Below are 24,247 nucleotides of genomic sequence, written 5' to 3' on the forward strand. Positions count from 1 at the left end.
CCCTCTGCGATGGAGATGGCTGGTTCCTAAATATGATGAATAAAATTAAATAAGTAAATGGGAATCAATTAAAACTTACTGGATACACTTTCAGCCTCCAGCAAAGCCCAGAAATTTGAAGTGGTGGACTGTAAACTGGATCTGCTCGCTGGCGTAAAGTGCTATTAAGACAGTTGAAAGAGAAGAATTTAGCACATGGAATGATAGCAGCCTTTGAATATAGACTCAGTTCCAAAAAAAACCCATTCCTTAATATCAATAGCTACAGTATTTAGATCAGAGCTGTCAAACTCCCGGCTCTTGGCCGGATGCGTTACATGCTGGCCATGCCCACACCCAGTTTAGCAAAGGGGGGGGGGGAGTCCTGATACGTCATGTGATGCTGCCATGACAACTTGAGTTTGACACCCCTGACTTAGACTTATATGCTGCTTCACAGTGCTTTACAGCCCTCTCTAAGCAGTTTACAGAGTCAGCATATTTCTCCCAACAATCTGGGTCCTCATTTTACCAACCTCGGAAGGATGGAAGGCTGAGTCAATCCTGAGCCGATGAGAACTGAACTACTGGCAGTTGGCAGAATTAGCCTGCAATGCTGTATTCTAACCACTAAGCCACCACCATGGCTCTTAACGTGTTATGCTTTGGATTCTGCTTCAAAAGGGGGCGTTCCAGTGGAGGAACAGATGTAGCGCCAGGATGTCACTCTTTTCAGCAGATGCATCTTTTCCTGAAATCCAGGGGCAGTCATCGCAGACCCACTTCTAAAGAATTAATTAGAATTAGGTAATGTTCTTACCTAAAATTTTCCAGGACAAAGGTAGTTGAGTCATAAGCAGGAACTAACTCACTGCAGAGAAAAAGAAAAAGCATCAAACCCCTATATTTTTTAAAAAAACTCTTCACACATTTCCTTATTAAACTGCAGAAAACGTCAAAGTTCCTTCACATTATTTTAAAAAGGGATGGTAATATTTTATTAAAATATATGGCCATAAACAAAACATATAGAAGTTTTAAAAAAGTGCATCATACAACCTTCAATACACACCTATGGTATTCATGCAACACATATTATATACACCTGGGTAACAATCAGATCTAAAAGCTTCTAGTCTTCATAGCAATGATACAAGTCTGGAGACTTTCGTATTTATTTATTTGTACCCCACCTGATTGTTTTTACAAATCATTCAAAGTGGCAAACACATCCAACACTTTCTTCGTCTTATTTTTCCCACAATAACCCATTGAAGAGAGTTGGGCTAAGAGATGGTGACTGGCCCAAGGCCACCCAGTTGGCTTACATGGCTAAAGTGAAACTAGAACTCACGGTCTCCGCTTTCTAGCCTGGTGCCTCAACCACGAGACCAAACTGGATTGTTCAGGAGGCAGTGCAGAACTGCTACATTAGAATGATCCGAATAGATTGTAATTAAAGAGGAATTTAATTCTGCCCTCTAAACTTGGTAGATAGGATATTTCAGAAGCAGGTGCACTATCGTCTCAATTTCACAGTCTGTCTTAATTTCAAAATACATGAATTTTCTTAGTAAAGAGTATCTAGGGGTGACACGATAGCAGTGTTCCAATATTTGAGGGGCTGCCACAAAGAAGAGGGAGTCAACCTATTCTCCAAAGCACCAGAAGGCAGGACAAGAAGCAACGGATAGAAACTAATCAAGAAGAGAAGCAACCTGGAATTAAGGAGGAATTTCCTGTCAGTGAGAACAATTCATCAGTGGAACAACTTGCCTCCAGAAGTTGTAAATGCTCCAACGCTGGAAGTTTTTAAGAAGAGATTGGACAATCATTTGTCTGAAATGGGTTTCCTGCCTGAGCAGGGGGCCGGGTTGGGCTAGAAGACCTCCAAGGTCCCTCCCAACTCTGTTATTCTGTTATCGCTGTATCTGCCTAAGTACCATGGGTGTGGAACCTTCTTGGAACTGCTGAAAGGACTGTGTTGTAAACAGGAGATAGGTGGTGTCGTATATCTCCCCCTCTACCTCATTCACACTAGCTTATCACTGGCTAATCTAAAAAAAAAACATTTTCGTCTATAACTCTAAGTTGCAATTAATTTACAGTGTAAAGATAAAAAGAACCTTGTTGGTTTGTATATATTTTCTATTTATTAACTGGGCATCTCCCTCAGAGAACCATTTAAATTCTTCTTGATTGCTAACGATGCAAATCTCTTCTCCAAAACTCACTAAACTATAGTGATTAATTATCATAGAAGCATTTCCATTAAAAAAAAAGTGTTTCTCACATCCTTTGCATAAATGCCAGGCCTTATGCAAGTTGAGAAGGTTACATGTTTTGAGCTCAAATGCGTTTTTGTTTATTACGCCTGGCTGGGAAATTCTGGGGTTTGAAGTCCACACATTTTAAAGGTAGCCAAGGTTGAGAAACAAGTGATCCATTCTAGGTCAAGCAACAAATTTGATCAATCGTAAATACCGTAGTTGAAGCTGTACCTTGTGAAGTCTGGAGGGACAGGAGTGGTGACAAAAGAAGCCATGGGCTTCCGGTGCACTTGTTGGAACATCATTAAAATCTCGGCGCTTTTTGAGATCAGTTCACTTTTACTGCACGACCTCAGCTGTAAAGAAAGAAATGGAGTACAAGGTAGGCCTCAGTCAAACATCCACCTTGAAATACAAACCAAGCCAGACAGGATCCTGTAGCATTACTTTGGGGCATGTATTGGGGCTTTCATTCATGTTAAAATACAAAGCACATAAAATCACAATGAATTCAATGCTACCGTGTTTCCCTGAAAATAAGACCCTTTCTTATATTTTTTTGAACCCCGAAATAAGCACTTGGCCTTATTTTCGGGGAGGTCTTATTATTTTGGGACGCGTGGAGCAAGATGGGGCTCCTCTTGCCGTCTTACCTGACTTCCAGCTCTGTCTCCCTAACCCTAACCAAAGGAAATGGCGGGGACCGGCTGCACATGTGTTTAAATATTTTTGGGGGAGGGCTTATTTTCAGGGGAGGGCTTATTTTTGGGAAAACACAGTAGAAGGGGCTTGGCTCTGACCCAGACAAGCTCTCCTCTCTTTATAAGGTAGTCTTCGACTTACAACCATTTGTTTGAGAGGTCTTTGGTGCCCTCTGAACTTGGTTGCTTTCTTGAAGACCCATTACCCGAACTAGGTAACTAGCACTGATGATGTCTATGCAGAGGGGCAACTGGACTTTCTTGTTTTTCTTTGAAGACGTTTTGCTTCTCATTCAAGCAGCTTCTTCAGCTCTGACCGGATTCCATTCCCCACCATTCAGTCAGAGCTGAAGAAGCTTCTTGGATGAGAAGTGAAACGTCTTCAAAGAAAAACCAGAAAGTCCAGTTGAAAAAAGCACCTTTGGGATAGCACTGATGATGCTACCTAGTTTGAGTAATGAAATGTCTGGAAGAAAACAACCAAGCTCAAGAGAACATCAAGGACCCCTCATTTCAACCCTGAGCTACAAATATTCTTCTTTATTGGCAACCGTTCGTTTAGTGACCGATCAGTTACAACGGCACTAAAAAAGCAACTTGTGACCAGTTTTGCCACTTGTGATTGTTTTAACATCCCCATGGTCATGTGATCAAAATGTAGGCGCTTGACGGCCGATATGTATTTATGACAGCTGCACAGGCTCAGGGTCATGTGATCATCACATGTAACCATCCCACCAGGCATCTGACAAGTAAAAGTCGATGGGGAGGCCAGATCCACTTAACAATCGCATGATTCGCTTAACTGCAATGATTTGCTTAACAACTGTGGCAAAAAAGGTCGTAAAATGGGAAAAAAGCTCACTTAACAACCTTCTTCCTTAGCAACTGTGGTTGTAAAGTCATAGGCAACGTGTATTGGCAGATTATCACAGAGGCAGAGTTTGTTATTTTAAACATAGAAATAATGTCTGGGCGTCTGATCTTAAAATCGTTTTCCAAATATTGAGAATCCACAAAACTAAATCTCATCACCTGATGTTCTACTTCTTGCAGCAAAGACTCCAGAAGTTCCGTTTCTTGCGTGAGTGATGTCTTCTGACCTATTCAGTAGACAAAGAACCAAAATCTAAACAAAGTGTGACACTATGCTAGCGTTGTGCCAAAGAGGCTTTAACACAGGGCCAAATCAAAGGTAGTAATGTTTAACTATAAGAAATCTAACATCCACCATCTGTGTGGGAAAAAGGACTGGAGAGACATGGCTTGGCTTGGCTATCAGAAGAGTCCAGAAGTAGTTATTCGTTTAACCAAATTTAAAAATTGCTTCAGTCATAATCACAATTCCAGGCAGCTCACAAATACAGGTAGTCCTCGACTTATGACCACAACTGAGCCCAGAATTTATGTTGCTAAGTGAGAAATTTGTTAAGTGAGTTTTGTCCCATTTTATCACTTTTCTTGCCACATTTGTGAAGTGAATCCCTGCAGTTGTTAAATTAGTAACACAGTTAAGTGAATCTGGCTTCCCTGATTGGTTTTGCTTGTCAGAAGGTCGCAAACAGGGATCACGGGACCCGGGGATACTACAACCGTCATAAATATGTTAAGCATGAATAAATATGTTAAGCATCCAAATGTAAACGACATGACCATGGGGATGCTGCAACAGTCATAACTGTGAAAAATGGTCATAAGTCACTTTTTTCAGCGTTGTTGTAACTTTGAATGGTCACTAAACAAACTGGTGTAACTCGAGGACTACCTGTATATAAAGTCTCTTATGACAAAAAGGACCATTAGGTGAACATGCACATACATTGTGATGTAGCACTAAAAAACCAGTGCAAGATGGAGCTAAAGTCAACTAAATACACAAATTTAAAGGGGCAGGGAAGATCTGTCTTGCAAAAGAAAGCGTAAGAGGATATGAGAACAATTTAGAAATATCTAAAAGACTGTCACATACAAGAATAGGTATTTTCTATTGAAAAACAGAGCAGGAGTTTTGCATCAATTACGGTATCTATTCTGCTTTCTATGTCTAATTATTTCCAGACTTATCAAATTATAGCCAAATCCTACGTCAAGAGAATTTCTGCTCAGTTCAAGGCTGAGCCATCTTTGACTAATAAGCAACTCAACCTTCTTATAAAATAATCCACCCCTCCTATTGTTGGAATATGGAGGAAACACCTTGTTCATGCATTGTTGCATGCTGTGGGGACAAAGCCAATGCCAAGTGGCATAAATAAATACATAAATAGTCTTGGAGACAGAATGGGAAGTCCCATTTCTTGCACCAAAACACAGTCCTTAATTAATGATGGCAATTGGAATTTCCATTCCTAAGCAACATGCTTGTAAAGGGCAACACCACATAATCCCATTGGAAATTCCAGAACTTCCACTTGCCGTTGTTAAGCAAATCACCACAGGTTGTTAAGCAACAACCTCGCGTGGTCACCATTTGTGACCACCTGCTGGCTTCCCCATTGATTTTGCTTGTAAAAAGCTGGCAAAGGAAGTTGCAAACGGCAACCACATGACTTCATGATGCTGTGACGTCGTAATCATGAGCCAGGTACCAAGCGCCCTGACTGTGTTGACATATATGACTGTGAGGATGCTGCAATGGCTGGAACTCTTGAAGACCATCATAAGTACCACTTGTTCAGTGCTGTCATAAATTTGGTCACTGAACAAGTGATGCTAAGTGAGGACCAACTGCACTGTTCAATGAAATTTCACAAACCACTGGCACATACCTCTCAATAAATGAATAGCAAGAGAGCATAACCTTCAACATATTCAACCTTCAATTATATTTTAATTGTTTTTAATATTTGTATTTCATGTTTTTTAATTCTGGCTGTACACCGCCCTGAGTCCTCAGGGAGAAGGGCGGTATATAAATTTAAAAATAAATAAATAAATAAATAAAATAAACATTATAGGGTTATGGGTAAGGCATTTTAAATTGGGGAGCCATTTTGGATTTAATTTTGTTTTAAATGTATTTTAATGTTTATATTGTATGTTTTTTAATCTTGGCTGTTCACCGCCCCAAGTCCTTCAGGAGAGGGGGCGGTATAAAAAATTTAATAAATATAATAAATAAAATAATAAATAATAAACAAAGACACATCTGTCAAGTGCTAAGTTCAATTGCTGTCCTAAAATATAACACACACACCCCAAACAAGACAAACCTACCCATTAGTGTTATAAGTTTGTTCTTCAGCTGGGTATCTAACCTAGCAATCATCATCTCCACAGCGTTCCTGATTTCTCGGACTCGTTCATCTTTCGCACTGCGTACCGCTTCGACGTTCCTTTCCTGAAAAACACACATGGCATCAATTTAGAACTGCCGGGACAGATTTTCTTTGTTTACATGGGAATGGCATTCTAGGTTGTGTAAATCCTTCAACAGAAGTGAACCGAGCATGTGGGAGAGCATACGTAGCACCTCCTTCGAAGTCATTAAAACAGCTACGTCTTTCTCTAACTTCAGCAGCTGTTTGCATAGGCCCCTGGCTACCTACGCAACCACTTTGCTTGAATGGGAAGAAATAGAATATTTTTTTCTTCTTCTGTTCAATCACATTTGATCCATGGAGACTGACTGTACAAGTCTCTGCAATTGTCTTGGCAATGTTTTCCAGAAGTGGTTTTCCATTGCCTTCTTTTTGAGGTTGAGAGAATGTGATTGGCCCAAGGTTTTGTGCCTAAAGCAGGACTACAACTCCCCGTCTCCCGGTTTCTAGCCTGGTGCCTTAACCAGTACAGTACATTAACCTGGCTTTCAAAGTAGAGGCTGGAATAATTTCTGAGCAGCTAACACCTTCATTTGGAAAGAGGAAAGTCCATATAGGAGGAAAGAGAAACTAAGACTTATAATTGCAATATAAAACATCTGCCTCTGTCACTAGGATCTTTTACTTCCCCCTCTATATCAGGAGAATGTCACCTTGGATTGCACCTCAGGGTTGTTATACATAACACTAATTCCCCTTCTAAACCCAGAAAAACAGGTGTGACAGTTTTATTATTCACTTTATTATAAGAGCCTTGGTAGTACAGTGGTCTAAGGCACCCTGTTATTAAGCTGGTTATTAAGACCAGCTGCCTGCAATTACTGCAGGTTTGAATCTTGCCAAGGCTCAAGGTTGACTCAGCCTTCCATCCTTTCTAAGGTAGGTAAATTGAGGACCCAGTTTGTGGGGGCAATAAGCTGACTTTGTATAAACATACAAAAGGATGAAGGCTATTGCTGAGCACATTGTAAGCCGCCCTGAGTCTCCGGAGAAGGGCGGCATATAAATCAAAATTAAAAAAAAAAAAAAACCATCTCTCAACCACTGTCTGGTTGCTGCAGCTCGATATAAGTAACTTGGGAGGCATTAAATAGATGACGCTTTGCTCGTTTTTTTTTTTTTAAAGCAGCAGCATTAAAAATATTCCCACCTTGAAAACATTAACCAGGAAGTTCCTTCTCTAGATAAAGGTAGTCCTCGACTTACAACCATTTGTTTGATGACTGTTCAAAGTTATAACAGCACTGAAAAAAGTGTCTTGTAATCAGTTCTCTGACTTATGACTGTTGCAGCATCCCCACAGTCAGTGCTTGGCAACCAGCATCTATTTATGATGGATACGGGATCCTGGAGCCCTGGGATTGCCATCTGCAACTTTTCCAAGGAACGTATGACAAGCAAGATGAATAGGGGAAGCCAGATTCACTTGATGACTGCACAATGCACTTAACAACTGTAGTGATTCACTTAACAACCAGGGGGGAAAGGTTGTAAAATGGGGCACAACTCACTTAACAAATGCTCTGCTGAGCGAAGGAAACTTTAGGCTCAATTGTGATTGTAAATTGAGGATTATCTGCATTATTTTTTGCCAAGGCTGAAAATGCTAAGCTGGAGATTGAGAGACCCACATCTCATCTTAGTGAAAGCTGTGAAACTGTTTATTACTGTTACAACCTGGAAAACAATTATTTCTTTCACCTTGTCCTTCTCTCCCAACTGCCCGAGGTTAGAAACCACCTTCCAACTTCAAACAATGATCCCAGTAGGAGGGCTTTGAGAATATGAGAATTATCATCCTCTTTTAACGACCCCATAATTTTTTGCGGGGTGGAGTCTAGGCAACTGAATGGAGCTGAGTGTTTACTGGCCGGATGCCCTTCCTGTTGCTAATGTGGAGTTTTTGATAAGCAGATATATTTGAATATGAGAATTATACGTCAACAAAATTGGAAGAGCTGTTCTCACCACTTCTTGTACCAAACTTATCAACTCCATGAGTCTTCGGCGAAGCTTTGCCACTTCTTCGTTCACTTTTGTGACATGCTGCTCATATATTTCTGCTAAAGGCTTAAAAGTATGTCCGCCGTGCTGTTAGAAAGATACAGATGAATTTGGTAGCTTCATTGTACCAGCTCAAAACGCTCTTACCAAAGTGAATCCCAAATTTTTGTGGGAAGTGTGACTGGAAGAAAAACTAGATTCAGCAGGTTGAAAAGTGCTTTCTTCCGATAAGAAAGCACTTTTCAACCTGCTGAATCTGGTTTTTCTTCCAGTCACACTTCCCACAAAAATCTATTCAGATTCTTAGCGAATACATAACTGAAGTAAAACTGTCTAGCTTGTTGCCTTGTTAAAGGTAGATGTCTGAAGTTAATATTTCAGGAAAAAGCTAAATTAATTCCCCAGAAACACTTCTTATAAATGCTTAATTCAAGGTTTAAATAGTAAAAGGTACATGACATGCTTTTCTTGTCAAAGCTGATCTTCATTAATTGATTTTAAATGGCTGCATCTTACATTACATGAACATTATGTCAGCACAGCATATCAGAGTGAGAGTCATTTGAGAAATCCATGCCAAATAGTGGGGAATAGATGTTATTAGGTGTTAAATAAGGGGAGGAAGATTTTCTGATTGTGGTCCATCCTCAAATAAAAACAGAACTTTATATTTTTCTTGCAAGCTAATACGTTTTATTATATGCATATTATACTTGAAGAATTACTTTGTTCTTTGTTCAATAACTGTATTACAGGTAATTCTTGACTTATAGCCATTCATTTAGTGATTGTTTGAAATTACAAAGGCACTGAAAAAAGCTGGTTTCCAACAAGGAAAGTCAATGGGTGAAGCCAGATTTGCTTAATGACTGAATTCACTTAAGTATCAATGATTCACTTTACCACCATGACAAAAAAGGTCATAAAACTGGGTGCAACTCACTTAAGTACCTTGCTTAGCAATGGAAATTCTGTTCCCAATTGTTCCCAATTCTGTTCCCATTGCTTAGCAATGGAAATTCTGTTCCCAGAAGTCAAGGATTACTTGTAATTTCATATTAAGTTACAAAAGATTCACCTCCTACAATGCTACCCCAGAAACTATTCCTCTAATTACAACTTTTCAATAACACAAGGGCAGTGCTTCTGTTTCTATAAAATAAACATTGTACAGATAACTCTTTGTTCTTCATCTATACATAAATTTTTTTACTCACCATTCCACCCCAAAGCGCACACTGGTGGCAGATACACTTCTTACATGTCCAGCAAAATACACTAAGCTTTTCATGATGATTTTCGCACCTTAAAAAAAAAATAAAGTAAACATTGCAATTAGACAGATGGAACAGCAGTCATTGTAAGTTTTTTTTCCTCAATCATTTTAACAAAGTGCCATTAAGGAGCTTATTTTTACTTTACATCAGTCAAAATGAGTTACTGCTGAAATGCTGTTAAAAATAGGAAACAGTGTAAAATGACATAGAGAAGTTTCAAGTCAGTAATTCAGTTATTATTTTTCTCTGTTTTTTTGCAAGTACACTGAATGCTTTTGTACCAAATTCCTCCTGTATTTAATAAAATCCTTCTTTTTCTTCTTCTCATCCTTTCCCTCCCTTTCCCTTTTTCCCTTGCCTTTTCCCCCATTGTTTTCATTTTCATTTGTATATTCAGAAATTTTTAATAAAAATTTATGTACTTTAAATTAAGAAAAATATATATATATAAAGACTTGGCTTGCTTTTCACAAGCTTCTTGTTCAGTCTTTCCATTATCAAGGTGCAGATTAGTTACACACATAGAAACTGAACAGTTCCAGCTACAATGTTTAGGTTACATCTGAAATGTACTGCAAGTTAGCTTAGCTTCTCCCGTAGCTTCTCTATAAAATCACCCCAAAGACTTTTTGTTCTTGCCGCAAAAGGAAAGTCCTTTTATTTTCTATCCTTTCATCAAATGCTTTCTCCTATTCTAGGCAAAATTCCAGGTTGGCATCGGACTAGTACAAACTGGACGCTTGGAGAACCACCAACATCCAGCCTGCTAGAATGGAGGAAGTCTGCTTTTCTGCTTACATTCCTGATGCCCTTCTTCACTACAAATGGGCTATCTTTAAACAGACATGAGCTTCATCACTTTGGGGTATAAATTGTACTCAAAAGCTGTTCTGGAAGAGCACATTTATACTGTAGTACCAGGAGCACAGAGATCCAGCTAATTTTCCAACAAATGCTTCTTAGATGACAGCTACCAGGTTATCTATGTCATCTTTAATTAAGAATTATAAATTCTATGTTTAACCTCAGCTCAAGCCTCCTTTGGAGAATGCTTGGTATGCACCAGTGAAGGATACCTACTACCATTATGAATATGAAATTGTAAACTGTGGAATACAAGTTTACTACTTGCTTTACAAGTAGTTTTAAAGACTGGTTGCTTAGTTACTGTTCAACGTTGCGGCAAACCAACTATATATGTTACTTAACTTAAATGTTACTTATGATCCAGAGTCGAAGTTCCAACATCTGCCCTCCCCTGCAGTTTGTTGTTGCTGTTAGTTGTGAAGTCGTGTCCAACCCATGGCGACCCCATGGACACTTCAGGGATTCCTGTCCTCCACCATCCTCTGGAGTTCATTTAAGCTCATGCCGACTGCTTCAGTGACTCCATTCAGCCACCTCGTCCTCTGCCGTCCCCTTCTTCTTTTGCCCTCCGTCTTTCCCAGCATGAGGCTCTTCTCCAGTGAATCCTTCCTTCTCATTAGGTGGCCAAAGTATTTGAGTTTCATCTTTAGGATCTGGCCTTCTAAAGAGTAGTCAGGGTTGATCTCCTCTAGGACTGAGCAGTTGGATCGCCTTGCAGTCCAAGGGACTCGCAGGAGTCTCCTCCAGCACCAAAGGCCTCAGTTCTTTGGCGCTTAGCCAAAGCCTGACCCCCGCAGTTAGATGACTACATTTTAGGTGCTTGGCAACTGGCCTGCATTTAACGACTGTTTGCAGTGCCCCATGGTCACTTGATTGCAATTAACAACATTTTTGCCAGAAACCTACATTTACTTCCAGTTTTCCAGCAAAAAAAAAAAAGCCGCATAGCTAAGAATGGGTTTGTTTAACAACTACAGTGTTTGCTTTATGATTGCTGCAAAAAATTAGGTCTAAAATTAAGTCTGGTCACATGGTAACCCACAATACGATCATCATGATTTAATATGAAAATTGTGGGCTCAATTACAGTCCTAAGTCAAAAACTCCATGTAGTGGATGGAGCACATTGTTCACTGAAATAGGAGGAGGATCAGGGTGGATAAAAATCAATGATTTAAAAAAAAAATCGGATTTTTTTTTATTTAAATCGGATTTTTTTGATTTTTATTGAATTTATTTTAATAAAAAACTTTTGGGGTAAAAATCTATCGTAAGATAGTTTTCTATTTAAGATACATAAATAATTTAGTTTATTCAGCATGAAATAGAGGTTAGTTATGTAGCATGAGGCTGTATATTCTGCAACACTGGGACTATCAGTGAGTCAACAGTGGGTCAAAGGAGTAGCAGAGATAACAGTTGCTCTTTAAAAATTATGATTTAAATCGAGTTGATTTAAATCAAGCCTTTTTACTAGTGATTTAAATCATGATTTAAATTGTGATTTAAATCAAATCCACCCTGAGGAGGATCAGTGTTTTTACTTAGTTTAACTTTTTGCTGTTTTGTAGTAGAGCCTTCTGTGTTTGTCTTCCTTCCCATGACTACATCTAAAAATTCTGACACCCCAGAACTAAAGCAAGAGGGAGGATGATTGGCACACCAATGATACCCTCAATCCATTACAGAAAACAAACTTCACAGTAAATACCAACGTTCCATTTTAACATCTCACATAATGTAACTGTAAATCCACTCCTTATATAGCTATTTACAGGAGAAAAATTCATCAGTTTTTAAAATGTCTGATTATGAACGAATTTAGGGGTAATGCATGACAAACCCTTCAGTCAACAGGCCATTTAAATCTACGTACTTGTCTTTTTCATTTTCTTCATGCTTGCTCAGATTACACAACTGGAGTGTGTCAAGTTGCTGGGTCACCTCCTCTGCCCAACGACAGTTGACAAGTTCTCGCAATTGAAGTGGAGCCCTGCAAGGAAAATTTGAGTAAAAATCCTGCTTTTTAGAGGAAAAAAATAGGATAGAATAACGTTCTTTTTATTAGATATAAAATTGAAAACAGGAGTTTATTAGAAGTTGGGGGTGTTCATTAATAAGCTACAATTCAGGCACTCTAACTTGAAATGTTCCTTCTAATTTTTTCCACATTCAGAGGAAGCTAATTAATGAAGAACGGTAAATAATTTCATATTCATTCAAGGAGGGAAATCTTGTCTACCAGGTATTTTGAAACCAGGAATTAAAAAAAATATTTAGGGGGAATAAATAAATAGATTTAAAGAAGAAATAGCAGTCGTAAGTTTGAGATTTACAGCATGCAAAGAGACCAATTCTTTGCACTGGTCATGATGGCTCATGGGATGGGAATCGCAGAACCTGAAGTCAAAGGTACTATAGTAGGGCTTCCCAAACTGTGAAATACTTCCCTTGGGGAGATGCAGACCTATTCCAGGCAAGATGTAGAAAACCTTTAAAACCTTTAAGTATAGTGTTGCAAGAAATCTATCTTTAGTTTCAGTGTATTGTTTTCAATATCCATTTGTGCTCATTTTGGTGTTTGGCTAGTTAGATAAGTATACATAAAGATTACAGTAAAGGGAGGTATGATGACGAAAAGTTTAGGGACCCCTGTATTAGAGGGAACCAGGTTATCTATATTTTGACCCAGGGAGAATTGTTTTAAGTGACATCAAAGGATCTGACTCTCTCAGAACTTTTTAAAACTGCTTTTTTATCCCCAATGAGTGACAATGGTGGACAATTTTTAAAATTGTACCTTGGTTAAACTTTCATTCATGACTGAAGGTCAAGATAGGTAACATTCTATCATGTGCCAAATTCAATTTATAACCTGTCTGTTCCTCCCAAACATGTATTGTGAATATCAGAAACAAAAACCACCTAAAATAAAGAATTTACTTTGGTTATCACAACAGTCCAAAGGGCTTCAAGTGAAAGCTTACCGACAATGTGGGCACTGAGCTCTTTGTTCTGTCAGCCAACGCTGTCAAACAAAACAGGCATGTTATAAAACACCAGAGTTCCAGAAACATTAGAAAAGCTTAAATCCTAGAATAAATTTGGATGTATTTCTTCAACATAAGTAAATTATTCTTGAATGGGATTCACACAACACACAAATGCTGCCGTCTATCCCTATTTATTGTATCTGTATACTGTTGCACTCAGAAAATGACTCCCAATACCAAATTATACCTTGTTGAATAGCCTGGATCATACAACATGCTAAGACAATGGCTGAATTCCCAGAATATGCTAACATATAAACTAGCCAATCCCAGTTTAATCTAAAATGTTGTGCAAACCCAGTCTAGATTTATTTATTTGTATCCCTCCTTTCTTATTTTTACAAATAACTCAAGGCAGCAAATATATCTAACACAGCTTCCTCCTCCTATTTTTCCCCACAATAACAACCCTGTGAGGTATGTTGGTCTGAGAAAGAGGGACTGTCCCATGTTCACCTAACCAGCTTTCATGGCTAAGGTGGGATATGAACTTGTTGTCCGTTAGTCACACACGGAGCCAACAATTAATCAAGAAAGTTGGTCATGGCACTTCTTTGTATGTTATTAATGTTGTAATCCTAAATATTCGTCCAACCCTATTTCATTATTTTGTTCAGAAAATTAAATGTGTAAAATTCACTAGTCCCAAAACAATTGCAATTGTAATAAATTTCTGGGTTCTTAAGAAGTTTAACAGCAACATACAAAACTAAGTGTATATGAAGATTCTCAGTCATCCAGGTCATGGTTGTCCCAAAGGTGCTTTTTTTCAAGAGGTAACTGGACTTTCTGGTTTTTCTTTGAAGACATTTCGCTTCTCATCCAAGAAACTTCTTCAGCTCCTTCCATTCCCCACCATCCAGTCAGAGCCGAAGAAGCTTCTTGGATGAGAAGCTAAACGTCTTCAAAGAAAAACCAGAAAGTCCAGTTCCTCTTGAAAAAAAGCACCTCTGGGGATACAAATCTAAGGATAATCCTGGGAATAAATTCAACTGGTTGAAAGACCTGAAAAGAAAGCTACATTTTTTACCTCTTGGGTTGAAAGAGAAGATGAAAACAAGTCAGAATTAATCTTTAGTTTTGAAAGAATATCAGTTTATATTCAGAACTGCCTATTATTCCAATAGTTTCTCTGGGCATGGCTACTAGTAAATGGAAAGTAGGCAGGCACCAGAACAAAAGGTTAAAATTGTTTTTCTTAGTGTGCCAATGAATTAGAATTCTTGTACACTTACATCTGTTTTGAAGTATTTTCGAAAACACTTCCACATCCAAAATCCAGTTACTATCTCCACATGAGTAACTTGGCTCCAAATTTGTGATTACTTACCCGAATACAACTGAAACAACATAGCTTGGAGCAGTGTGGACACAGGCGTGCATCACGCAACTTTTCCATACAAATGAAACATCTAAATACTTCAGCAATACTCTGCAAGAAACACAATCAAGACAAATATGGGTCAGCTTTATCTGTAAATTGCACCCACATTATCTTATTCATATCAACTCACATTTTACTTACACCTCGGCTCAATTATATTGCTCCGGGATACTATACAACCGTGTTTGGAGAGGAACCAACAAGTAATTTAAATGTCTTTGTTTAAATCAAAGGGGAAAAAAAGGTTTGCTACATCTACATACACACTTCAGTATCTTGCTAACACTACAATAAAAGAGCAAAAAATATGTATATAATTGTATAAAATGTGTATAAAATGTATATTAAAAAAAGTATGTATATAATTGTTTAGAAGACACTCTAGAATATGGGTGTCCAAACTTTTGGCTTGCCTGGCCACAATGAGTGGAATTGTGTTGGGTCGCCTATAAAATATATAATATAGTTAATGTATATAAATCACATAATATTGTTAAGAGATTTACAATCTTATGGGCTTGCATTACTAATGGTCCAGGGCTGTGACCGTGGGACACAGGTTGGACACATTTGCTCTATAATCTTGCAGAATACAAATATCACTATAAGGAGGAAGAGGACATATAAACCAACATAATCTGCTGGTATGTTTCTGAGATGGACTGAAATGCATATGATTCATAAAATGCACATTTCAACAGAATGTAATTTTTTGCACAGTACTTTCTTTGTTTAAGGTAAAATTCAGAAAGATATGGAAACAAATCACATTTTATTCTTGCTTTCTTAGTTCTGTGGAATACAGTATAATCCAAAATTTGCACTTTTATACATTTACATGTTAAACTCATCTCGACTTCCCTTCAGGAGCTCAAGGTAGTAGTCCTTGCTTAAAAATCATTCATTCAATGACCGTTCAAAGTTATGACAACACTGAACAACTAGCACTTATAGTCAGTCCTTAAAGTTATGGTCATTATGGTCACATGACCAAAATTTGGATGCTTGGCAACCAGCCCGCATTTACAATCACAGTGTGCGACGGCCTCCCAAGTGGCCAGTAGCTGTCTCCGCCAGGTGCATGTCATCAGCAGCAGGAGGAAGAAGGTGGTGAAGATCAGTTGGGAAGGCAGGGATAGATGGTGGAGTGCGGGGCAACCAAAAGGGAAAAGATGGGAAGGGAAATGGGGAGGAAGCTGAAGCAGATGCAAGCATGACAAGTATGGGAGAATTGTGTGGTCCTGGCCTAACAACTGCACTGCTAAGCTATTTGGTCATGTGATGTTTCATCTAACAATTGGATCATTTAGTGATGGAAATTTTGGTTCCATTAGAGAGGGGTGTCAAACTCGAGGCCCATGGGTCAGATCTGGCCCGCAGGGTGCTTAGATCTGACCTGCGGGGCCACACTGGAAACAGCGAATGACTGGCCTGCAGTGCCTCTGCCAGCGAAAACGGAGCTCAGGAGGGCCACACATAGTGGCCCTTTTCGCTGGCAGAGGACTACAGGAGGCCATCATAGCCAAAAATGGAGCACTCGGGCCCCCCCGAGCTCTGTTTTCGCTGACAGAGTGCTAGCAAAACAAACTACTAGCAAATGTGGCCCTCAATGAAATTGAGTTTGACACCCCTACATTAGTCAGTAAGTGAGGACTACCTGTATATTTAACACACACTCTAATTTTATCCTTATAACAGCCTTGTTAGGTTGAGACTGCTGATTCTTCCATTTCTGGGCCCTTCCCATCCAGTGAATGAAAAGGGAGATTTAGGGCAATTTCAAGTTTGGATCTAGGAGTTCTGATGCTAAAACAGAGCATGCTCTAGATACCATAACCTTACCCATAGAAAAAGGTTTTGGGAGCTCTGTGTCAAAACATTCTCAAACAAAACAGAGCACTCCAAACACAGAAATAGAGAAACTCTAGCATCATACGGTAGATTCCTGCCTGTTTAAAGAGGCAGCATATAGGGAGAGTGAAAAAATTATCAGATCCAGGATCTGTGACTTCACTGCATTAATTTGTTGTATTAATATTTCCCTGCAGCAGCTGAAACTTGAGATTTATCAGTTCATAAACTTTCATGAACCACAGTACCCCTTTCCTCTTTTGACTTCATTGCAATAATTCATGTATCGGGGAAAAAAAGAGACCAAGTGTGCTGAATTTATACCAACCCAAAGAACAATAATACCGTACCTTCTACTCAACCTTGGAAACTAGAAATGTAAAGTATTATTATAACAAAAGTGAATTTAAATTATGAATATCAAAGTGGCAATCTGGGAAAAGTATTTATTAATTAACAAGATGGCTTATTTAAATAAGACAATAGTCAGCACTATTGTCAGTTTGGTCTAGTCTAGTGATTAAGACACCAGGCTGGAAAATGGGAGATTTTGTTGTTGTTGTTAGTTGCAAAGTCGTGTCCGACCCATCGCGACCCCATGGACAACATTCCTCCCAGCTTTCCTGTCTTCTACCATCCTCTGGAGTCCATTTAAGTCACGCTGACTGCTTCGGTGACTCCATCCAGCCACCTTGTTCTCTGTCGTCCCCTTCTTCTTTTGCCCTCAATCTTTCCCACCATTTAGCTCTTCTCCAGTGAGGTAAGTGATTAAGACACCAGGCTAGCAAATGGGAGATGGTGACTTCTAATCCCACTTTAACTACGGAAGGCAACTGAGTCAGTTTGGGCCAATCACTCTCAGCTCAACTCACTTCACAGGATTGTTGTAGGGAAAATAGGAGAAAGGAGGCATATTAGATATGTTTGCTGCCTTGAGATTTTATAAAAAATAATGAAGGTGGGATATTAAATAACCCTAATACCGCAGAGGTCTTTGACTGAGAAAGAGAAATATTGTTTGTACTACTTTTGTATAATTTGCACTTGTTTTTTCTTAAATATTGTGGTTAAACATGATTGCCATGCACCTTATCAATAACATTTCTGTTAATTTCAGTGTCTCTATTCCTATTTTTTTCCTTTACTCTCTCCTGCAACATGTAATTTTTTTCCCCTCCAACACTTGAAATCATGGACCAGTAAACAGCGCAGAGAACCCAAAACAGAGAAGATTCACGAGGTTACATTTTGCCCAATTTTATCACCTTGAATGAAATTTTTTGTTGTTTTAATCTGCCAAGTATTATAATATTTATACAGTTGTGATGTTTTTATGTCTGATTGGTATACTATTCAGAGTTGCTCTGTGAGGGAGATTGGCAGTTTCTAAGTGTGATAAATAAATAATAATAAAGCCATAAATAAATCTAAAGGTTTTGAAGGGTAACCACAATGAGAGGACTACAAGTAGTCCTTAACATGACCACAACTGAGGCCAATATTTCCATCACTAAGCAAGACAATTGTTAAATAAGTCATGCCCCATTTTACAACCTTTTTTTTTTATTTATTTTTTTAAATTTTGATTTATATGCCGCCCTTCTCCGGAGACTCAGGGCGGCTTACAATGTGCTCAGCAATAGCCTTCATCCTTTTGTATATTTATTTATACAAAGTCAGCTTATTGCCCCCACAACTGGGTCCTCAATTTACCTACCTTAGAAAGGATGGAAGGCTGAGTCAACCTTGAGCCTTGGCGAGATTCGAACCTGCAGTAATTGCAGGCAGCTGGTCTTAATAACCAGCTTAATAACAAGGTGCCTTAGACCACTGTACTACCAAGGCTCTTTTGCCATGGTTGTTAAACAAATCATTGCAGCTGTTAAGTAAACTGTGTTGCAGTTAAGCAAATTTGGCTTCCCCCATTGACTTTGTCCGAAGCTGGCTGGGAAGGTCACAAATGGTGATCATATCACCTCAGGACAGTGCTACCCTCATAAATGCATGACAGTTGCCAAGTGCCTGAATTTTGATCACGTGAATGTGGGGATGCTCAACAGTCATAAATGTGAGAACTGAACATAAGTCACTTTTTTCAGTGCCATTGTAACTGCAGTCACTAAATGAATGGCTAGTCTAGTGAAGAGAAGGACCAGGGGAGACATGATAGCAGTCTTCCAATATTTGAGGGGCTGCCCCAGAGTGGAGGGGGTCAAGCTATTCTCCAAAGCACCTGAAGGCCAGACAAGGAACAATGGATGGAAACTGAACAAGGAGAGATTCAACCTGGAAATAAGGAGAAACTTTCTGATAGTGAGAACAATCAACCCATGGAACAGACGTTGCCTTCAGAAGTTGTGGGAGCTTCATCACTGGAGGATTTCAAGAAGAGACTAGGCTGCCATCTGTCAGAAATGGTGTAGGGTCTCCTGCTTGGGTGGGGGTTGGACTAGATGACATACAAGGTCCCTTCCAACTGTTAATTGGTTGTAAATTGACAACCACTGAATTTCACCTACCCCCACAAAAGACCTTTTTCTACCCTCTTTCCAGTACTCATGCCTGTCCATTCCATTAGGAGAAAGAGAAGCTCAGGAGTCCCAAAGGTGCTTTCTCAAGAGGCAAATGGACAACCATGGCCTGGGATGACTGAGAACCTCCACAGACAAGAAGCTCAGGAGGTTTTGGTGGTAGAAAGCAGGAATCTTCTTGGTGATGACTCCAATTTCCAAGCCTGTGTCCTGGGGTGCCAGTTTCCTTTACTGGTTTTTCAGGGCCATGCAGGGAGCTGCTGCTTTTTCTCTTGCTCAATCGTCCTGGGACTGGTTTTCAGAGGTAGATTTCCAATTCTTCATTTTCTTGGGTTGGATCTTTATCTCCCCCCCCCTTTTTTTTTTTTAAAAAAATCTGTACAGGTATTCCTTGATTTACAACCATTCATTTAGCATCAAAGTTAGAACGGCACTGAAAAAAGTGACTTTTGTCCCATTTTCACACTTACCGCCATTGCGGCATCCCCATGGTCCCACGATAAAAATTCAGACGCCCGTCAACTGGTTCCATATTTATGACGGCTGCAGTATCCCGGAGTCATGCGATTTTCCCCCTTTGGAGACCTTCTAACAACACAAAGTCAACGGAGACGCCCGATTCACTTAACCACCACCGCTGTGACTACTTTCACTCAACAACTGTGGCAAGAAAGGTGGTAAAATGGGGGCGGGGGGAACCTCACGCCCACCCAGCAACCGGGCAGAGAACCCCTTGCTAAAGTTTTTGAAGCCCACCCCTGACCAGGGGTGACATGATAGCAGTCTTCCAGTATCTGAGGGGCTGCCCCAAAGAAGAGGGCATCAAGGAGCACCTGAAGGCAGGAGCAGAAGAAACAATGGATGGAAACTAATGAAGGAGAAAAGCAACTTGGAATGAAGGAGAAACTTCCTAACATTGAGGACAATTAACCAGTGGAACAGCTTGCCACCAGAAGTTGCGGGTGCCCTCAACGCCGGAGGTTTTTCAGAGACCGGACAGCCGTTTGCCTGAAATGTTATACGATCTCCTGCCTGAGCAAGGGGTTGGACTAGAAGACCTCCAAGGTCCCTTCCAACTCTGTCATTCTGTCATTCTAACCGCCCTGCTTAGCGACGGAAGTTCTCCGGGCTCAATGGTGGTCGTTATGTCGAGGACTGCCGTTCTAGATATCCCCCCCCCAAAACAAGAAAGGCAAATCATGTTCGCTTATTATGTCAAATAAATAACCACACATGCAGGAATTTCCCTTTCCCCCCCCATTTCAGAAGACCCTTCCCCCTAAAAAAAAAAAACTCATTTGGAGTCCTGTCCAATTTGTGGGGGGGGAAGGTCTTCCCTTGGGGGGGGCTCTCCATTTGGGGGGAGGGGGAGGGCAGCCACCCCTATCCCACCCAGGATAAGACCCCCTCCCTCACAGATTCCCTCCCCCACCTTTGAGGGGGGGTTTCCAATCCTGGGTGGGAAAAGGGTGGGCTGTCCTCCCCCTCCCCCCAAATGGAGCCCCCCCAGAGGACGACCTTCCCCCCCCCCGCCACAGGACCTTTTCCTCCCCCCAACTTTGGGGGAGGGGCAGTCTGAGGGAAAGAAGCCCCTCCCCCGCTCCAACAGGTGCACCCCTCCCCCCCCCACCGCCCTTATTATTGTTATTACCGCAATTCCGAAGGTTTTTTTTTTTTTTTACCTCAACACTTTGCTCGTCCATGACTGGAAAGCGCCTCTCCCTCGAGGTGGGTCGCCTCCGTCTCCTCAGTTTCCTCTCCTGAGGAGAAACGACCGGCGTGTGAAGCCACGGGGTGGGGGCGAGGGGTTGGGGGGTGGTCCCGCTTTTTATCCTTCCCCCTCCGCCCCTTTTTCCTTCATCCCACAGACTCTCCCGCCCCAATCCCGGCCATTTCTTCTCCCCCTCCCCCTCCCCTCGAGAGGAGAAAACGGGGAAAGCATTAACGGCCCTGCCGGTTCGCGTCTTGCGGCTGTGGAGACGGAGGGGGGGGAGGGGGAAGAAGGGAGGGAAAGAATCCCCCTCTGCCGCCTTACTGCGCCTGCGCGGTCATGCTCGCCAACCGGGGAACCGAAGGTGCCGCATTAGCCGGCGCGCGCTTAGAGCGCCTCAGTGCGCCTGCGCGGGGCTGAGCGACCGTTCGGATTTGCCGGAGCTTCATCGTTTCTCTCCGGATTTGTCAGAAGCGGGAGGGGGGAGAGAAAAAGTAATGGTACGCATGCGCTAAGTGCTAGTTGTTTGGGGGCAGCCTATAGAGCAGGTGAATAGGAACAGGTAACAGGTTTCAATGGGTTCAGGTGGTTTGCGTTGCTGCAAAGGGGATACAGGCAGCCCTCGATTTACAACTGTTCATTTAGCGACCGTAACGGCGGACTTATGACCGTTTTTCACACTTACGACCGTTGCAGCATCCGCCGATGGTCACATGGTCAAAATTCGGAGGCTTGGCAACTGGCATGTACTTAAGACGGTTGCAATGTCCGGACATCAATTTTCGCGACCTTCTGACCAGCAAAGCCAATGGGGAAGCCAGATTCGCTTAACAACTGGGCGACTAATTTAACGACGGCAGTGATTCGCTTAACAACTTTGGCAAGAAAGATCGTAAAATGGGGGTGGGGAGGGCAAAAAAATTCGCCGAACAGGCATTTCACTGAGCAACATGGATTTTGGACTCCGTGGTGGTCGTAACTTGGGGACTATCTGTATAAGACAGGGGTGGGCTGCTGGGGGTTCGCAAGGGTTCGGGAGAACCTCTAGCTAAGATTCTGTGCAATTCGGAGAACCCCCAAATCCCACTCCTGGCTGGCCCCACCCACCCCACCCCTCCCAGAAATCCCTACGCAGCCCATTTTGGATGCAGGTAAGTGCAAGGCATGAACAGAGCCTCAAGGGTGAAAAACGGGCTTATTGGAAGTTTGGGAAGGCCGGAAACAGGCCTGTTTCCGATCTCCGGAGCCTGGGGAAGCTGTTTTCTTCTTCCCGGAGGCTCAAGAAAAGCCTCTGGAGCCTGGGGAGGGCAAAAACGCCCCCCCCTCCCTGTGCAGGAGGCCGACTAGCCACGCCCACCCAGCAATTGGGCAGAGAGCCCCTTGCTAAAATTTTTGAAGCCCACCCCTGGGTGTGTTACTTTATAACAGTGCTTATCAAACAGAGCAGTTATATAAAGAGTCGAGATTCCAGCTGGCTGGGGGATTCTGGGAGTTGAAGTCCACACATCTTCAAGTAGCCAAGTTGGAAAAACTCAGGAGGAGGAAGCTGGGTTGCCAAGTAACCTCAGGTGTAAATCGCCACTCAGGTATGATGGATGGGGATGCATCCTGTCTCAAGGAACAAACCTGGTTTGATTGTGGTTTGTTGAACCCGTCATCAAGGTGGCTCGTTTTAGAAGTACAGAGCTAATCCTCGACTTAGCAACCACAGACTGAACCCAAAATTTCCGTTGCTGAGTGAGACATTTCAGTGAACCTTGCCCCGTTTTACGCTCTGTCTTGCCACCGTTGTTAAGTGAATCACTGCCGTTGTGAAGTAACATGGTTGTTAAGTGAATCCGGTTTCCAAATTGACTTTGCTCATCAGAAGGTCGCAAAAGGGGAATCACATGACACACACCCCCCCAAGTCAATTGCCAAGCATCTGGATTTTGCTTACGTGAACATGGGGACGCTGCAATGGTCATTAGTGTGAAAAACAGTCATAAGTCAAGGACTGCCTCTGTTCTTAAACTGGGGCTAAAGCAATTAAATCATGGCTTTTTTTAATTTGATTTATATGCCGCCCTTCTCCGGAGACTCAGGGCGGCTTACAATGTGCTAAGCAATAGCCTTCATACTTTTGTATATTTATACAAAGTCAGCTTATTGCCCCCACAAACTGGGTCCTCATTTCACCTACCTTAGAAAGGATGGAAGGCTGAGTCAACCTTGAGCCTGGTGAGATTTGAACTTGCAATAATTGCAGACAGCTGAATGTTAATAACAGGCTTTTAGTCTGTTGAGCTACCCAGGCTCAACAGGTACTATGCCATCAAGTAGGTACTTAAATTTATTTCAGGACAATCTCTTCCCAGCCTGCCCTTTTCACATTTTCCTGTGAGGAACTGATTGTCCTAACATTCCATCCATGCTGTTGACATTCATCCGATAGAAGAGAACCTATGTAGCTCAGAGTTTCTATATATATAGTCAGGTCCAGAAATATTGGGACATTGACACAATTCTAACATCTTTGGCTCTATACACCACCACAATGGAGTTGGAATGAAACAAACACAATGTGCTTTAACTGCAGACTGTCAGCTTTAATTTAAGGGTATTTACATCCAACTCAGGTGAACGGTGTAGGACTTACAGCAGTTTGCATATGTGCCTCCCACTTGTTAAGGGACCAAAAGTAATGGGACAGAATAATAATCATAAATCAAACTTTCCCTTCTTAATACTTGGTTGCAAATCCTTTGCAGTCAATCACAGCCTGAAGTCTGGAACGCATAGACATCACCAGACGCTGGGTTTCATCCCTGGTGATGCTCTGCCAGGCCTCTACTGCAACTGTCTTCAGTTCCTGCTTGTTCTTGGGGCATTTTCCCTTCAGTTTTGTCTTCAGCAAGTAAAATGCATGCTCAATGGGATTCAGGTCAGGTGATAGACTTGGCCATTGCATAACATTCCACTTCTGTCCCTTCAAAAACTATTTGGTTGCTTTTGCAGTATGCTTTGGGTCATTGTCCATCTGCACTGTGAAGCGCCGTCCAATGAGTTCTGCAGCATTTGGCTGAATGTGAGCAGGTAATATTGCCCGAAACACTTCAGAATTCATCCTGCTGCTTTTGTCAGCAGTCACATCATCAATAAATTCAAGAGAACCAGTTCCATTGGCAGCCATACATGCCCACGCCATGACACTACCACCACCATGCTTCACTGATGAGGTGGTATGCTTAGGATCATGAGCAATTCCTTTCCTTCTCCATACTCTTCTCTTCCCATCACTCTGGTACAAGTTGATCTTG

General features: G+C 41.3%; 1 protein-coding gene across 2 annotated transcripts in view; it reads right to left on the reverse strand.

Moving 5' to 3' along the window:
• The window catches only part of TRIM37 (tripartite motif containing 37), a 60,375-nt gene extending 39,372 nt beyond the window's left edge, over nucleotides 1–21,003 (reverse strand). Inside the window, exons 1-11 of one of the 2 annotated variants that reach the window (XM_070931991.1) lie at nucleotides 20,920–21,003; nucleotides 14,802–14,903; nucleotides 13,406–13,446; nucleotides 12,295–12,411; nucleotides 9,492–9,579; nucleotides 8,239–8,361; nucleotides 6,167–6,290; nucleotides 3,986–4,053; nucleotides 2,481–2,605; nucleotides 800–850; nucleotides 80–161 (exon numbers count right to left, since the gene is read on the reverse strand). In XM_070931991.1, the coding sequence (XP_070788092.1) occupies nucleotides 80–161; nucleotides 800–850; nucleotides 2,481–2,605; nucleotides 3,986–4,053; nucleotides 6,167–6,290; nucleotides 8,239–8,361; nucleotides 9,492–9,579; nucleotides 12,295–12,411; nucleotides 13,406–13,446; nucleotides 14,802–14,903; nucleotides 20,920–20,940 (942 nt within the window). In that variant the 5' untranslated portion in view covers nucleotides 20,941–21,003. The remainder of the gene's footprint in view (nucleotides 1–79; nucleotides 162–799; nucleotides 851–2,480; nucleotides 2,606–3,985; nucleotides 4,054–6,166; nucleotides 6,291–8,238; nucleotides 8,362–9,491; nucleotides 9,580–12,294; nucleotides 12,412–13,405; nucleotides 13,447–14,801; nucleotides 14,904–20,919) is intronic. The other variant, XM_070931992.1, reaches the window with a different exon arrangement.
• Between the last annotated feature and the right edge of the window lie 3,244 nt (nucleotides 21,004–24,247).

The sequence above is a fragment of the Pituophis catenifer genome, unplaced genomic scaffold (assembly GCF_029215685.1).
Source record: "Pituophis catenifer annectens isolate HBS135680 unplaced genomic scaffold, rPitCat1.0.hap2 SCAF_1, whole genome shotgun sequence".
Lineage (NCBI taxonomy): Eukaryota > Metazoa > Chordata > Lepidosauria > Squamata > Colubridae > Pituophis > Pituophis catenifer.